This window comes from Sturnus vulgaris, chromosome 37 (assembly GCF_052056855.1).
Source record: "Sturnus vulgaris isolate bStuVul1 chromosome 37, bStuVul1.hap1, whole genome shotgun sequence".
NCBI lineage: Eukaryota > Metazoa > Chordata > Aves > Passeriformes > Sturnidae > Sturnus > Sturnus vulgaris.
This window is the reverse complement of record NC_142279.1, coordinates 409,738-426,268: the sequence shown is the minus strand read 5'-3', so window position 1 is coordinate 426,268 and position 16,531 is coordinate 409,738. Positions and strand designations below refer to the sequence as shown.

The following is a 16,531-nucleotide window of genomic DNA, read 5'->3' as shown; positions in this document are numbered from 1 at the left end:
GGTTTGGGGGTTTTTGGGGGGTTTTTGGGGTTTTTTTGGTTTTTTGGGAAAGCGGTTTTGGGGTTCCAGCGGCGATCCCAGAGGTGGGATCAGCCCCAAAACCCCCAAAACCCCAAATCAAAATCCCCCAAATCCCCAAAAACCCCAAATCAAAATCCAAAAACCCAAAACCTCAAAACAAAACCCCAAAAACCCCAAGCCTGGCGTTTGTCCCCTCAAAAACCCCAAATTAAAACCCCCAAAACCCCAAATCCAGGATTTGGCCCCCAAAATTCCCAAATCAAAACCCCAAAACCCCAAATCTGGGTTTTTTCTGCCCTCCAAAAACCCCAAATCCAGAATTTGTCCCCGCAGATTCCGGGCCGTGGTCCCGGATGGTCCCGAATGGTCCCGGGTGGTCCCGAGTGGTTCCGAGTGGTCCCGAGTGGTTCCGGGTGGTCCCGGGTGGTCCCGAGTGGTTCCGGGTGGTTCCGAGTGGTCCCGAGTGGTCCCGGGTGGTCCCGAGTGGTTCCGGGTGGTCCCGGGTGGTCCCGAGTGGTTCCGGATGGTCCCGAGTGGTCCCGAGTGGTCCCGAATGGTCCCGAGTGGTCCCGAGTGGTTCCGGGTGGTTCCGAGTGGTCCCGAGTGGTCCCGAGTGGTTCCGGGTGGTCCCGGGTGGTCCCGAGTGGTTCCGGATGGTCCCGAGTGGTCCCGAGTGGTCCCGAATGGTTCCGGGTGGTCCCGAGTGGTTCCGGATGGTCCCGAGTGGTCCCGAGTGGTCCCGAATGGTTCCGGGTGGTCCCGAGTGGTTCCGGATGGTCCCGAGTGGTCCCGGTCGGTCCCAGTCGGTTCCGGTCGGTCCCAGTCGGTTCCGGGCAGTCCCGGGCGGTTCCGGGCCCGGATTCCAAGCCCGGGAGGCTCCGGGATCGCTCCCAGTCCAAACCAGTCCCACCAGTCCCGATGTCCCAATCGCCGCCGGCGCCCGGGGCTGCGACTCTTGGTCACAGGTTCAGGTGGTCACAGGTTCAGGTGGTCACAGGTTCAGGTGGTCACAGGTTCAGGTGGTCACGGGGTTCAGGTGGTCACGGGGTCCAGGTGGTCACAGGTTCAGGTGTTCCCAGGTCCAGGTGTTCCCAATGGTCAGGTGGTCACGGGGTTCAGGTGGTCACAGGTTCAGGTGTTCCCAGGTTCAGGTGGTCACAGGTCCAGGTGGTCCCAAAGTTCAGGTGGTCCCATAGTTCAGGTGATCACAGGTTCAGGTGATCACAGGTTCAGGTGGTCACGGGGTTCAGGTGGTCATGGGGACCAGGTGGTCCCAAAGTTCAGGTGGTCACAGGGTCCAGGTGGTCACAGGTCCAGGTGGTCCCAAAGTTCAGGTGATCACAGGAACCAGGTGGTCACGGGGTTCAGGTGGTCACGGGGTCCAGGTGGTCACAGGTTCAGGTGGTCCCAAAGTTCAGGTGATCACAGGTTCAGGTGGTCACAGGGTTCAGGTGGTCACGAGGTGCAGGTTGTTCCAAAGTTCAGGTGGTCACAGGTTCAGGTGGCCCCAAAGTTCAGGTGGTCACTCTCAAGGTGATCATGGGGCCAAGGTGATCACAGGTCCAGGTGGTCAAGGAGACCACGTGGTCACGGTCAAGGTGGTCCCAAGGTCAAGGTGGTCCCAAAATTCAGGTGGTCAAGAGGTCCAGGTGGTCACGGGGTTCAGGTGGTCACTCTCAAGGTGGTCCCAATGCTCAGGTGGTCCCAGCTCAGGTGATCACAGTGCCCAGGTGATGTGCTCAAGGTGGTCACAGGGTCCAGGTGATCAAGGAGCCGCTTTCCCCAGGTGACCCCAGGTGACCCCGGCCTCACCTGTCCCCCCATTCCTCCTCCTTCTTCTCCCACCTGGCCTGGCCAGAATGTCCGGATTCCACCTGGAGCCGCTCTGGCCCCGCCAGGCCCTCAGGTGCTGCTCACCTGGGCAGGTGAGGGGCCCTGATCCCCCCCCCCCCCAGCTCACCTGGGCAGGTGAGGGGCCCTGATCCCCCCCCCCCCAGCTCACCTGGGCAGGTGAGGGGCCCTGACCCCCCCCCCAGCTCACCTGGGCAGGTGAGGGGCCCTGACCCCCCCCCCAGCTCACCTGGGCAGGTGAGGGGCCCTGATCCCCCCCCCAGCTCACCTGGGCAGGTGAGGGGCCCTGACCCCCCCCCCCAGCTCACCTGGGCAGGTGAGGGGCCCTGATCCCCCCCCCAGCTCACCTGGGCAGGTGAGGGGCCCTGATCCCCCCCCCAGCTCACCTGGGCAGGTGAGGGGCCCTGACCCCACCCAGGTGAGCCCCTGACCCCGCCCAGCTCACCTGTGCAGGTGAGGATCATTTCAATGACGTCACAGCTTCCGGTACACCTGATTGGCCGGTCGGGGCCGCCAGGTGAGGTGTCACGTGACCACACCTGGCTCCACCCCAGAAATGCCCCCGGGATCCCCAAACTGGAATTTCCGGGGGCGCTCTGGGGTTTCCTGCTGGAATTTCCAACCCAAAAATTGGAAAATTTTTCCTCCCGGATTTCCCCACCCCCCCCCCCCCCCCCCAACTTCTCCTCCTTTTTTATCCCAAATTTCTCTTTTTTCCCCCCAAAATTTCTCCCATTTTTCCCCTCCCCCTCCCCGTTTTTTGGGGCCATTTTTTTGCCGTTTTCTCACAAATTTTTCCCCGATTTTCCCTCATTTCTTTGCCGTTTTTTTCGCCTTTTCCCACCCATTTTTTTTCACCATTTTCACATTTTTTTCACCCCATTTCCTCACTTTTTCAGCAGAATTCCCGTTTTTTCCCCCTTTTCCCCCGCATTTTTCCCATTCTCTCCCCATTTTTCCCATTTTCTCACGGTTTTTCCCATTTTTCCCCATTTTTTCCCCATTTTTTCCCCATTTTTCCCGTTTTCCCCCAATTTTCCCCATTAATTTCCCCATTCTTTCCCATTATTTTTCCCATTTTTCCCGTTTTTCCCCCATTATTTCCCATTTTCCCCATTATTTTCCCATATTTCCCCCATTTTTTCCCGTTTTCCCCATTTTTCCCCATTTTTCCCCATTATTTTCCATTTTCCCCAATTTTCCCCATTTCCCAATTTCCCCATTATTTCCCCATTATTTTTCCCATTTTCCCCAATTTTTTTCCCATTTTTCCCATTATATTTCCCATTTTTTCCCCATTTTTCCCCATTTTTTCCCAATTTTCCCATTTTTCCCATTATTCCCCCATTATTTTTTCCCATTTTTCCCAATTTCCCCATTATTTCCCCCTTATTTCCCATTTTCCCCATTATTTTCTCAATTTCCCAATTTTTCCCATTTTTTCCCCGTTTTTCCCCCCATTATTTCCCCCATTAATTCCCCATTTTCCCCCATTTTTCCCTATTTTATCACAGTTTTTCCCAGTTTTTTTCCCATTTTCCCCATTATTTTTCCCATTTTTCCACATTTTTTCCCATTTTTCCCCATTTTCCCCATTTTTCCCCCATTATTTTCCCGATTTTCCCTATTTTATCACAGGTTTTCCCATTTTTTCCCAATTTTTCCCGTTTTTCCCCCATTAATTCCCCCATTAATCCCCCCATTATTTCCCATTTTTCCCAATTTTTCCCGTTTTTCCCAATTTCCCCATTATTTCCCCATTATTTCCCTATTAATCCCCCATTAATTAGCCATTATTCCCATTATTTATCCCCATTATTAATCCCCCATTAATCCCCCATTATTCCCATTATTAATCCCCATTAATTAGCCATTATTCCCATTATTTATCCCCATTATTCCATTATTAATCCCACATTAATTAGCCATTATTCCCATTATTTATCCCCATTATTAATCCCCATTAACCAGCCATTATTCCCATTATTAATCCCCATTAATTAACCATTACTCCCATTATTTATCCCCCATTATTAATCCCCATTAATTAGCCATTATTCCCATTATTTATCCCCATTATTAATCCCCATTAATTAGCCATTATTCCCATTATTTATCCCCATTATTAATCCCCATTAATCAGCCATTATCCCCATTATTAACCCCCATTATTAATCCCCCATTATTAATCCCCATTATTAATCCCCGTTATTAATCCCCGTTATTAATCCCCATTATTAATACCCATTAATCCCCCATTATTTATCCCCATTATTAACTCCCATTATTAACCCCCATTAATCCCCCATTATTAATCCCCCATTATTAATCCCCATTATTAATCCCCCATTATTAATCCCCGTTATTAATCCCCGTTATTAATTAATCCCCGTTATTAATTAATCCCCGTTATTAACCCCCATTATGAATCCCCGTTATTAATTAATCCCGTTATTAATTAATCCCCGTTGTTATTAATCCCCGTTATTAATTAATCCCCGTTATTAATTAATCCCCGTTATTAATCCCCGTTATTAATTAACCCCCGTTATTAATTAACCCCCGTTATTAATTAGTCCCCGTTATTAATTAACCCGTTATTAATTAACCCGGTTATTAATTAACCCCGTTATTAATTACCCCGGTTATTAATCACCCCGTTATTAATTACCGCCGTTATTAATTACCGCCGTTATTAATCACCCCGGTTATTAATCACCCCGGTTATTAATTACCGCCGTTATTAATTACAGCCGTTATTAATTACCCCCGTTATTAATCACCCCGGTTATTAATCACCCCGGTTATAATTACCCGCGTTTATTAATTACCGCCGTTATTAATCACCCCGGTTATTAATCACCCCGGTTATTAATTACCCCCGTTATTAATTACCGCCGTTATTAATCACCCCGGTTATTAATTACCGCCGTTATTAATCACCCCGGTTATTAATCACCCCGGTTATTAATCACCGCCGTTATTAATCACCCCGGTTATTAATCACCCCGGTTATTAATCACCCCGGTTATTAATCACCCCGGTTATTAATTAGTCCCCGTTATTAATCACCGCCGTTATTAATTACCGCCGTTATTAATCACCCCGGTTATTAATTACCCCGTTATTAATCACCCCGGTTATTAATCACCCCGGTTATTAATCACCCCGGTTATTAATTACCCCCGTTATTAATTACCGCCGTTATTAATTACCCCGGTTATTAATCACCGCCGTTATTAATTAGTCCCCGTTATTAATCACCCCGGTTATTAATCACCCCGGTTATTAATCACCCCGGTTATTAATTACCGCCGTTATTAATTAACCCCGTTATTAATTAACGTCGTTATTAATTACCCCCGTTATTAATTACCCCCGTTATTAATTACCCCCGTTATTAATTACCCCGGTTATTAATCACCCCCCGGTTATTAATCACCCCGGTTATTAATTACCGCCGTTATTAATTAACCCCCGTTATTAATTACCCCCGTTATTAATTACCCCCGTTATTAATTACCCCCGTTATTAATTACCCCCGTTATTAATTACCCCGGTTATTAATCACCCCCGGTTATTAATCACCCCGGTTATTAATCACCCCGGTTATTAATTCCCGCCGTTATTAATCACCCCGGTTATTAATCACCCCGGTTATTAATCACCGCCGTTATTAATCACCGCCGTTATTAATTAATCTCCATTCGGGGCAGTTCCGGACGAGGACGAGTCGCGGATCGTCGGGGGCCGGCCCTGCTCGGTTGCCCAGCGCCCGTTCCAGGTGGCCCTGACCAAGCGGGGCCAGATCCTGTGCGGGGGGAGCCTCGTGGGGGCGCAGTGGGTGCTGACAGCGGCGCACTGCAGGCAGCCGCTCAGGTGAGACACACCTGGGTACACCTGGGCACACCTGAGATACACCTGGGTACACCTGAGACACACCTGGGTACACCTGGGATATCTATAGACACACCTGGGTACACCTGGGATATCTATAGACACACCTGGTGGGGGCGCAGTGGGTGCTGACAGCGGCGCACTGCAGGCAGCCGCTCAGGTGAGACACACCTGGGCACACCTGGGATATCTATAGACCAACACCTGGGCACACCTGGGATATCTATAGACACACCTGGTGGGGGTGCAGTGGGTGCTGACAGCGGCGCACTGCAGGCAGCCGCTCAGGTGAGACACACCTGGGGGCACCTGGGCACACCTGGGTACACCTGAGATACACCTGGGGACACCTGGGCACACCTGAGATACACCTGGGCACACCTGGGCACACCTGGGCATACCTGGGATATCTATAGACACACCTGGTGGGGGCGCAGTGGGTGCTGACAGCGGCGCACTGCAGGCAGCCGCTCAGGTGAGACACACCTGGGGGCACCTGGGCACACCTGGGCACACCTGGGCACACCTGGGCACACCTGAGATACACCTGAGTGAGATAGAAACACACCTGGGCACACCTGGGCACACCTGGGCACACCTGAGATACACCTGAGTGAGATAGAAACACACCTGGGCACACCTGGGATATCTATAGACACACCTGGGCAAACCTGAGATACACCTGGGTACACCTGGGATACACCTGGGCACACCTGGGATATCTATAGACACACCTGGGCAAACCTGAGATACACCTGGGTACACCTGGGATACACCTGGGCACACCTGGGATATCTATAGACACACCTGGGCAAACCTGAGATACACCTGGGTACACTTGGGATACACCTGGGCACACCTGGGTACACCTGGCACACCTGGGTACACCTGGGTACACCTGAGATACACCTGAGCACACCTGGGATATCTATAGACACACCTGGGTACACCTGGGTACACCTGGGTACACCTGGACACACCTGAGATACACCTGGGCACACCTGAGATATCTATAGACACACCTGGGCACACCTGGGATATCTATAGACACACCTGGTGGGGGCGCAGTGGGTGCTGACAGCGGTGCACTGCAGGCAGCTGCTCAGGTGAGACACACCTGAAACACCTGGGCACACCTGAGATACACCTGGGTACACCTGGGCACACCTGGGCACACCTGGGTACACCTGAGATACACCTGGGCACACCTGGGCACACCTGAGATACACCTGGGTACACCTGGGCACACCTGGGCACACCTGGGATACACCTGGGCACACCTGGGCACACCTGGAATATCTATAGACACACCTGGGCACACCTGGGATATCTATAGACACACCTGGTGGGGGCGCAGTGGGTGCTGACAGCGGCGCACTGCAGGCAGCCGCTCAGGTGAGACACACCTGGGGGCACCTGAGAGATCTATAGACACACCTGAGACATACCTGGGCACACTGGGGGTCCATCTGGGCACACCTGAGCAGGATAGAAACACACCTGGGTACACCTGGGCACACCTGGCTGGGTGGTGACACGTTCCACCTCACCTGTGCTGACCCATCTCACCTGTCCCATTATTCCCTCTCACCTGTCCCAAGGTGTTTTGTCTCACCTCTTCAATATCACCTGTCCTGTCTCACCTGTCCCAGTGAGATCCATCTCACCTGTCCCCTCTCACCTGTCCTATCTCACCTGTCCTGTCTCACCTGTCCCAGTGAGATCCATCTCACCTGTCCCCTCTCACCTGTCCCCACAGGGACTTGCAGGTGCTGATCGGGACCAACACCTTGCGGGCAGGTACGGGCCAGGTGTGCTCACCTGTCCCATCTCACCTGTCCCGTCTCACCTGTCCCTTTGAGATCCATCTCACCTGTCCCATTGAGATCCATCTCACCTGTCCTGTTATTCCCATCTCACCTGTCCTGTCTCACCTGTCCCATCTCACCTGTCCCATTGAGATCCATCTCACCTGTCCCATCTCACCTGTCCATTGAGATCCATCTCACCTGTCCTGTCTCACCTGTCCCATTGAGATCCATCTCACCTGTCCTGTTATTCACATCTCACCTGTCCTCTCTCACACAGGGACCTGCAGGTGCTGATCGGACCAACACCTTGCGGGCAGGTACGGGCCAGGTGCGCCGCGTTTCCCGCCTGCAGGTGCACCCCGGCTACAACCCCCGGCGCAACGACAACGACTTCATGCTGCTACACCTGGACTCACCTGTGCGCTTCGGGCCCCACGTCAAGAAAATCCGCGTGGCCACCAGGTGTCCCCCGCGCCGGCCAGAACTGCAGCGTCAGCGGCTGGGGCACCACCAAGTCACCTGGAGGTACCTGGGCACACCTGGGCACAGGTGTGGGGGGGGTGGGATGGCACAGGTGAGGTCCCAGGTGAGGTCCCAGGTGTGTCCCCAGGTGTCCCCAGGTGTCCCCGGGCCGGCCAGAACTGCAGCGTCAGCGGCTGGGGCACCACCAAGTCACCTGGAGGTACCTGGGCACACCTGGGCACAGGTGTGTGGGGGGTGGGATGGCACAGGTGAGGTCCCAGGTGAGCCCCAGGTGTACCCCAGGTGTGTCCCAGGTGTGACAGGGGCTGAGGCGCCCTCACCTGGCCAGGTGAGTCCTGAGCAGCTCCCGGAGTGGGGCTGGAATGGGGAAATCCCGGGAATTTTGGGGTCCCACCTCACCTGTGCTTCACCTGTCCCTCACCTGTGCTCACCTGTCCCTCACCTGTGCAGGTGTTTGGGGTCCCACCATCACCTTTGGGGCTGGGAATGACCCCAAAATGGGGAAAATCCCGGGAAATTTTGGGTTCAATTGACCCAAAAAATGGGGATTTTTTTTTTTTCTCTCACCTGTCTCACCTGTGCTCACCTGTGCTCACCTGTGCTCACCTGTGCAGCCAAGCTCCCGCGGGACCTGCAGTGTGCTCAGGTGCAGACCGTGGCCCCCGAGCAGTGCGCCCGCGGCCTACGGCAGCGCCGTCACCCGCAACATGTTCTGTGCAGGTGTGCCCCAGGGCGGCGTCGACTCCTGCCAGGTGAGACCCCCAGGTGTGACAGGTGTGTCCCAGGTGTGTCCCCAGGTGTGTCTGAGGTGTCCCAGGTGTGTCTGAGGTGTCCCAGGTGTGACAGGTATGACAGGTGTGCCCCAGGGCGGCGTCGACTCCTGCCAGGTGAGACCCCCAGGTGTGACAGGTGTGTCCCCAGGTATGACAGGTGTGTCCCCAGGTGTGTCTGAGGTGTCCCCAGGTGTGTCTGAGGTGTCCCAGGTGTGGACAGGTATGACAGGTGTGCCCCAGGGCGGCGTCAACTCCTGCCAGGTGAGACTCACAGGTGTGACAGGTGTGTCCCCAGGTATGACAGGTGTGTCCCAGGTGTGTCTGAGGTGTCCCAGGTGTGTCTGAGGTGTCCCAGGTGTGCCCCAGGGCGGCATCGACTCCTGCCAGGTGAGACTCACAGGTGTGACAGGTGTGTCCCCAGGTATGACAGGTGTGTCCCCAGGTGTGTCTGAGGTGTCCCAGATATCCCCAGGTGTGTCCCAGGTGTGCCCCAGGGCGGCGTCGACTCCTGCAGGTGAGACTCAGGTGGGACAGGTGTGCCCCAGGTGTGTCTGAGGTGTCCCAGGTGTGTCTGAGGTGTGTCTCAGGTGTGACAGGTGTGTCCCCAGGTGTGTCTGAGGTGTCCCAGGTGTGCCCCAGGGCGGCGTCGACTCCTGCCAGGTGAGACTCACAGGTGTGACAGGTGTGCCCCAGGTGTGTCTGAGGTGTCCCAGGTGTGTCCCAGGTATGACAGGTGTGCCCCAGGTGTCCCCAGGTATGACAGGTGTGCCCCAGGGTGGCATCGACTCCTGCCAGGTGAGAGCCACAGGTGTGCCCCAGGTGTCCCCAGGTATGACAGGTGTGCCCCAAATGTGTCCCAGGTGTGACAGATATGACAGGTGTGTCTGAGGTGTGTCCCCAGGTGTGGTCCCAGGTGTGTCCCAGGTGTGTCCCTAGATGTCCCCAGGTGTGCCTGAGTGTGCTCATAGTTATCCCCAGGTGTGTCTCATGTCTCACCTGACCCTCACCTGTCCCACACCTGTGTCACCTGTATTTCTCTCACCTGTATCTCACCTGTCCACATCTCACCTATCTCACGTGTCTCAGCTGTCTCCCCGTGTCTCACCTGTCTCACCCATATCACATCTCACCTGTCTCACCCATATCACACTTCTGTCCTGTCTCACCTTTATCTCACCTGTCTCCCCCTCTCACCTGTCCCTCACCTCTCCATGTCTCACCTCCCTCCCCTGTGTCTCCCGTGTCTCACCTGCGTCTCACCTGTCTGTGTCTCACCTGTATCTCACCTGTGTCTCACTGTCTGTGTCTCACCTGTATCTCACCTGTGTCTCACCCTGTCTGTGTCTCACCTGTCTGTGTCTCACCTGTGTCTCCCCTGTCTCACCTGTCTGTGTCTCACCTGTCTCCCGTGTCTCACCTGTCTGTATCTCACCTGTCTGTGTCTCACCTGTCTCCCGTGTCTCACCTGTCTGTGTCTCACCTGTCTCACCTGTCTCCCCTGTGTCTCACCTGTGTCTCCCGTGTCTCACCTGTGTCTCCCGTGTCTCACCTGTGTCTCCCGTGTCTCACCTGTATCTCACCTGTCTCCCGTGTCTCACCTGTGCAGGGGGACTCCGGGGGTCCGTTGGTGTGTGGGGATTCCTGCAGGGCGTCGTGTCCTGGGGCATGGCCGTGTGCGGCCAGCGCGGCCACCCAGGTGTGTACAGCAACGTGTGCCGGGCCAGCACCTGGATCCGACGGGTCATCGGTGACCACTGACCACTGAGAGTGACCACTGACCACTGAGTGACCACTGACTGTGACCACTGACCACTGAGAGTGACCACTGACCACTGAGAGTGACCACTGACCACTGAGTGACCACTGACTGTGACCACTGACCACTGACTGTGACCACTGAGTGCCCAGCGCGGCCACCCAGGTGTGTACAGCAACGTGTGCCGGGCCAGCACCTGGATCCGACGGGTCATCGGTGACCACTGAGTGACCCTGAGTGACCACTGACCACTGAGTGACCACTGACCACTGAGAGTGACCACTGACCACTGACTGTGACCACTGACTGTGACCACTGACTGTGACCACTGAGTGCCCAGCGCGGCCACCCAGGTGTGTACAGCAACGTGTGCCGGGCCAGGCACCTGGATCCGGAGAGTCATCGGTGACCACTGAGTGACCCTGAGTGACCACTGACCACTGACTGTGACCACTGAGTGACCAATGAGTGACCCTGAGTGACCACTGAGTGACCACTGGCCACTGTGACCACGGACTGACCCACAGTGACCACTGACCATGAGTGGCCACCAGTGACCACCAGTGACCACCAGTGACCACCAGTGACCTCCAGTGACCACCAGTGACCTCCAGTGACCACCAGTGACCACCAGTGACCATGAGTGGCCACCAGTGACCTCCAGTGACCACCAGTGACCATGAGTGGCCACCAGTGACCATGAGTGGCCACCAGTGACCTCCAGTGACCTCCAGTGACCAGTGGCCACCAGTGACCAGCAGTGGCCACCAGTGACCTCCAGTGACCCCCAGTGACCTCCAGTGACCTCCAGTGACCAGTGGCCACCAGTGACCAGCAGTGGCCACCAGTGACCTCCAGTGACCCCCAGTGACCCCCAGTGACCTCCAGTGACCACCAGTAGCCACCAGTGACCTCCAGTGACCAGCAGTGACCACCAGTAGCCACCAGTGGCCACCAGTGACCTCCAGTGGCCGCCGGGCATTGAGAGTTGGAAGAAATTTGAGCAAATAAAGAAAAATGTTTAAAAAAAAGGAATTGAATGGCGGGAACTGGTTTGGACTGGTTTGGACTGGGATGGAACTGGGATGAGCTGGGGGTGCCACGGAGCCATTTTGGGTCATTTTGGATCCCATTTTGGGTCATTTTGGATCCCATTTTGGGTCCATTTTGGTCCCATTTTGGGTCATTTTGGTCCCATTTTGGGTCATTTTGGGTCCATTTTGGGTCCCATTTTGGGTCCATTTTGGTCCCATTTTGGGTCATTTTTGCCCCATTTTGGGTCCCTTTTTGTTCCCTTTCCCCCCATTTTTGGTCCCATTTTTTATTCCATTTTTGCCCCCTTTTTGCCCCATTTTCCCCCATTTTTGGGTCCCTTTTTGTTTCATTTTTGCCCCATTTTGGGTCCCTTTTTGGGTCCATTTTGGGTCCCTTTTTCCCCATTTTGGGTCCATTTTTGCCCCATTTTCCCCCATTTTTGGTCCCATTTCCCCCATTTTTGGGTCCCTTTTTCCCCCATTTTTGCCCCATTTTGGGTCCCATTTTGGGTCAATTTTGGTCCATTTTTGCCCCATTTCCCCCCATTTTTTATTCCATTTTCCCCCCATTTTTGGGTCCCATTTTCCCCCATTTTTCCCCCATTTTGGTTCCCCCCATTGACCACACCCAGGCCACGCCCCCTTTTCCTGCTGCTCTTTTTTATTCCCGACCAATCAGAGCCTCCGGAGCCCCTCAGGGGGGCGGGGCCTCGCCCCTTTGCTCCTCCCCCTCCCCCTCCTCGGTGGGCGTGGCCTCCGGCGGGATGGGCGTGGCCTCCGGCGGGGTGGGCGTGGCCTGCAGGGCTCGGGCCGCCTCCCTCCAGCGCTGCAGCCAATGGAGAAGGGGGCGTGGCCTGGGGGCGTGGCCAGGGTCCACTGAGCCGGCTGAGACCACCTGGGGGGGGGGAGGGGTTAGAAAAAAGGGGGCGGGGCTTGGATGGGAAGAGGTTTTTTAAAAGCCCCTCCCCCTCCTCTTAGGCCACGCCCCCCTTTTGGGAAAGCCCCTCCCCCACCCCTGAAGCTTCTCCCTCTTAATCCAAGCCCCTCCCCCACCCCTCGAGCCCCTCCCCCACCCCTTGAAGCCCCTCCCCCACTTCCAGCCCCTCCCCCACCTATTTAAACCCCTCCCTTTCCTCAAGCCCCTCCCCCACTCCTTCCAGCCCCTCCCCCACTCCTTCCAGCCCCTCCCCCACTCCTTCCATCCCCTCCCCCACCCCTTTAAGCCCCTTCCCTCAAGCCCCTCCCCCACCCCTTACAACCCCTCCCCCTTTAAGCCCCTCCCCCACATCTTTCAGCCCCTCCCTTTTCTCCAGCCCCTCCCCCACCCTTCCAGCCCCTCCCCCTCTTCCAACCCCCCTTCCCTCAAGCCCCTCCCCCACAATTTAAGCCCCTCCCCCACTCCTTCCATCCCCTCCCCACCCCTTTAAGCCCCCTCCCTCAAGCCCCTCCCCCACCCCTTACACCCCCTCCCCCTTTAAGCCCCTCCCCCACGCCTTCCAGCCCCTCCCCACCCCTTTAAGCCCCTCCCCCTCCCACCATTGGCCGAGCAGTTCCTGGAGGCGGGGCCAGGCCCTGATTCGCTGCCGGCAGCCGGCGCTGACCAATCGCAGCCGCGCCAGGAGCTCGGCCACGCCCTCGGCGGGGGGGAGGGGCGGGGGCGGCGCTTCCGCTTCCGGCCACGCCCCCGGCGCCGGCCCCGCCCCCCAGCGCGCCCTCAGCGCCCCCTGGCGGAGCTGCTGCTTCAAGATGGCGGCGCGGGAGAGCAGCGCCCCCTGCGGGACGGGGGGGAGGGGCTGAGGACACGCCCACTCACGGACCGGCCCCTCCCCCCACCCCTCAGACCCCTCCCCCACTCTCTGAGCCCCCCCCTTCAGGCCCCACCCCCGCTCTTTAAGCCCCTCCCCCCTCAGACCCCTCCCCCTCTATTTAAGCCCCTCCCCCTCCCCTCAGCCCCCCCTTTAAAGCCCCTCCCCCACTCTTTGACCCCTCCCCCTTTTAAAGCCCCTCCCCCTCCCCTTTGAGCCCCTCCCCCATTTCCAAGCCCCTCCCCCACTCTTTGACCCCGCCCCCATTTCCAAGCCCCTCCCCTTCGGGCCCCACCCCCACTCTTTAAGCCCCTCCCCCCTCAGCCCCCTCCCCTTCTATTTAAGCCCCTCCCCAATCCCAAGCCCCTCCCCCCACCAATCAAGCCCCTCCCCCACCCAGCCCCCTGTATTTAAGCCCCTCCCCCATCCCCCGCCCCTCCCCCACCTGTCGGGCCCCTCCCCCCTCATCCCCGCCCCTCCCCCACCTGTCGGGCCCCCAGCTCTCGCTCCATTTCCCGCAGTGGGGGAGGGGCGGCGGGTGGGGGGAGGGGCTCTCCCAGTGCTCCCAGTGCTCCCAGTGCCCGGCGCCGACGCCGCCCCTCCCCCTCCAGGGAGGGCGGGGCCGAGCCCAGCCCCGCCCGGGCCACGCCCACCGCCTGCAGCCAATCAGAGAGAGCCGTGAGCACACTGGGATATACTGGGAGGGGATTGGGAGGGGATTGGGGACACTGGGAGGGAACTGGGATAGACTGGGAATGGGAAAATGGGAACTGGGAGAGACTGGGATGGACTGGGAGGGAACTGGGAGGGAACTGGGATGGACTGGGAGAGGGATTGGGGTTACTGGGTTATACTGGGAGGGACTGGGATGGACGGGGAGGGATTGGGAATGGAATAATGGGAACTGGGAGGGACTGGGATTGAACTGGGAGGGGACTGGGAGGGGATTGGGGTGACGGGGAGGGAACTGGGATAAACTGGGATGGATTGGGAGGGACTGGTTTGGGATTTGGGGTTACTGGGAGGGGCTGGGACAAACTGGGAGCACTGGGAGGGCACTGAGGGGTTACTGGGGGGTCACTGGTCTGTACTGGTCCATACTGCTTTATACTGGTCTATACTGGTTTGTTCTTATCTATACTGGTCCATACTGGTCTATAGTGGTCTGTACTGGTTCATAATAGTCTATACTGGTCCAGAGTGGTTTATACTGGTCTGTACTGGTTCATACTGGTCCATACTGGTTTATACTGGTCCATACTGGTCCAGACTGGTCTATACTGGTCCATACTGGTCCATACTGGTCCATACTGGTCTATACTGGTCCATACTGGTCCATACTGGTCCGTACTGGTTTATACTGGTCTATACTGGTCCATACTGGTCCAGACTGGTCTATACTGGTCCATACTGGTCCAGACTGGTCCATACTGGTCTATACTGGTCCATACTGGTCCATACTGGTCCATACTGGTCCGTTCCCCACCTGTTCCTGCAGGGCTCCCAGCGCCGCTCGCCGCCCCCTCGTGGCCGCGCTCAGGAACCGCAGGCGGTGCTGGAGCCACAGCTGGGGGGGGGACACCCAAAACATCCCATAATAGGACCCCAAAACATCCCATAATAGACCCCAAAACATCCCATAATAGACCCCAACATCCCATAATAGACCCCAACATCCCATAACAGACCCAAAACATCCCATAATAGACCCCAAACATCCCATAATAGACCCCAACCATCCCATAATAGACCCCAAAACATCCCATAATAGACCCCAACATCCCATAATAGACCCCAAAACATCCATAATAGACCCCAACATCCCATAATAGACCCCCAAACATCCCATAATATCCCAAATAATTCCCAAATCCACCCCCAAAATGACCCAAAATCCCCCAAAATTCCCCAAAAAATCCCAAAATTCCCCAGAAACCCCAAAAATTCCCCTAAAAAATCCCCCCAAAAATTCCCTCAAAATTCCCCCAAAAAAGACCCAAAATCCCCCCAAAAATGCCCTAAAAATCCCCCAAAACCCCAAAATTCCCCAAAAAATCCCCAAATTCCCCCCAAAAAGACCCCAAATCCCCCCCAAAATGCCCTAAAAAACCCCCAAATCCCCAAAATTCCCCCAAAAAAATCCCCCAAAAAATCCCCAAATTCCCCCCAAAAACACGCAAAATCCCCCCCAAAAAACCCCCAAAATGCCCTAAAAATCCCCAAAAACCCCAGAATTCCCCCCAAAAATACAAAATTCCCCCTAAAAAAGACCCAAAAAACCCCCAAATCCCCCCAAATTTTCCCCAAAAAACCCCCAAAATGCCCAAAAATGACCCCCAAAACCCCCAAAATTCCCCTAAAAAATCGCCAAAATTATCCCAAAAATCCCCCCAAAAATCCCCTAAAAAGTCCCCCCAAAAAGACCCCCAAACCCCCAAAATTTCCCTAAAAAAATCCCCAAATTCCCCAAAAACTATCCCAAAAAATCCCAAAAATGCCCCCAAAAATGACCCAAAAAACCCCAAAATTCCCCAGAAACCCCAAAAATTCCCCTAAAAGATCCCCCAAAAAATCCCAAAAATTCCCCAAATTCCCCCCAAAAAGACCCAAAAACCCCCAAATCCCTCAAAATTATCCCAAAAAATCCCAAAATTCCCCTAAAAAAATCCCAAAAATTCCCCCAAAAAATCCCCCAAAACCCACCGGAAAAACCCCCAAAAATTCCCACAAAAAACCCAAAATTCCCCCCAAAAAACCCAAAATTCCCCTAAAAAATCCACCCCAAAAATGCCCCAAAATCCCCCCAAAAAATTCCCCCAAAATCATCCCAAAAAATTCTAAAAATCCCCCAAAATCCACCCCAAAAAACCCCAAAATTCCCCTAAAAAACCCCAAAATTCCCCCCAAAAAAGACCCAAAAAACCCCAAAACTTCCCTAAAAAAATCCAGAAAAATCCCAAAAATCCCCCCAAAACATCCCAAAATTATCCCCAAAAAACGCCCCAAAATTTCCCCCCAAAAAATCCCCAACCCCCCCCAAAAACCCCCAAAATTCCCTCCAAAAATCCCAAAAAATCCCCAAAATGACCCCAAAAATCCA

General features: G+C 55.1%; 2 protein-coding genes across 2 annotated transcripts; one reads left to right on the top strand and one right to left on the bottom strand.

The window, feature by feature from the left end:
• The first annotated feature begins 1,880 nt into the window (after nt 1–1,880).
• On the top strand, nt 1,881–10,594 carry LOC148220487 (kallikrein-14-like). Its single transcript, XM_088155341.1, has 11 exons — nt 1,881–1,946; nt 2,326–2,389; nt 5,589–5,751; nt 7,529–7,580; nt 7,858–8,105; nt 8,201–8,262; nt 8,357–8,391; nt 8,678–8,815; nt 9,047–9,097; nt 9,203–9,223; nt 10,484–10,594. Exons 1-11 carry the CDS (start codon nt 1,881–1,883, stop codon nt 10,592–10,594), a joined length of 1,011 nt encoding a protein of 336 aa, XP_088011467.1.
• A 1,686-nt stretch (nt 10,595–12,280) lies between these two features.
• LOC148220486 (uncharacterized) lies at nt 12,281–15,228 on the bottom strand. Its single transcript, XM_088155318.1, has 4 exons — nt 14,918–15,228; nt 13,917–14,087; nt 13,163–13,398; nt 12,281–12,521 (listed from the first exon to the last, which is right to left on the bottom strand). The coding sequence occupies exons 1-4, from the start codon at nt 15,215–15,217 to the stop codon at nt 12,302–12,304; spliced, it is 927 nt and encodes a 308-aa protein (XP_088011444.1). The 5' UTR covers nt 15,218–15,228; the 3' UTR covers nt 12,281–12,301.
• Nucleotides 15,229–16,531: the final 1,303 nt, after the last annotated feature.

Excerpts from the sequence above, each read along its gene's own strand:
- LOC148220487 (XM_088155341.1), top strand. The coding sequence starts at position 1,881 with ATGTCCGGATTCCACCTGGAGCCGCTCTGGCCCCGCCAGGCCCTCAGG. Across the intron at positions 5,752-7,528 it reads CACTGCAGGCAGCCGCTCAG|GGACTTGCAGGTGCTGATCG; the intron begins GTGAGACACACC and ends CTGTCCCCACAG. Across the intron at positions 9,224-10,483 it reads GCGGCATCGACTCCTGCCAG|GGCGTCGTGTCCTGGGGCAT; the intron begins GTGAGACTCACA and ends GGATTCCTGCAG.
- LOC148220486 (XM_088155318.1), bottom strand. The coding sequence starts at position 15,217 with ATGGGATGTTGGGGTCTATTATGGGATGTTTTGGGGTCTATTATGGGA. Across the intron at positions 14,088-14,917 it reads TGGGAGCCCTGCAGGAACAG|GCGGTGGGCGTGGCCCGGGC; the intron begins GTGGGGAACGGA and ends GATTGGCTGCAG. Across the intron at positions 13,399-13,916 it reads GAGAGCTGGGGGCCCGACAG|GGGGCGCTGCTCTCCCGCGC; the intron begins GTGGGGGAGGGG and ends CCCGTCCCGCAG.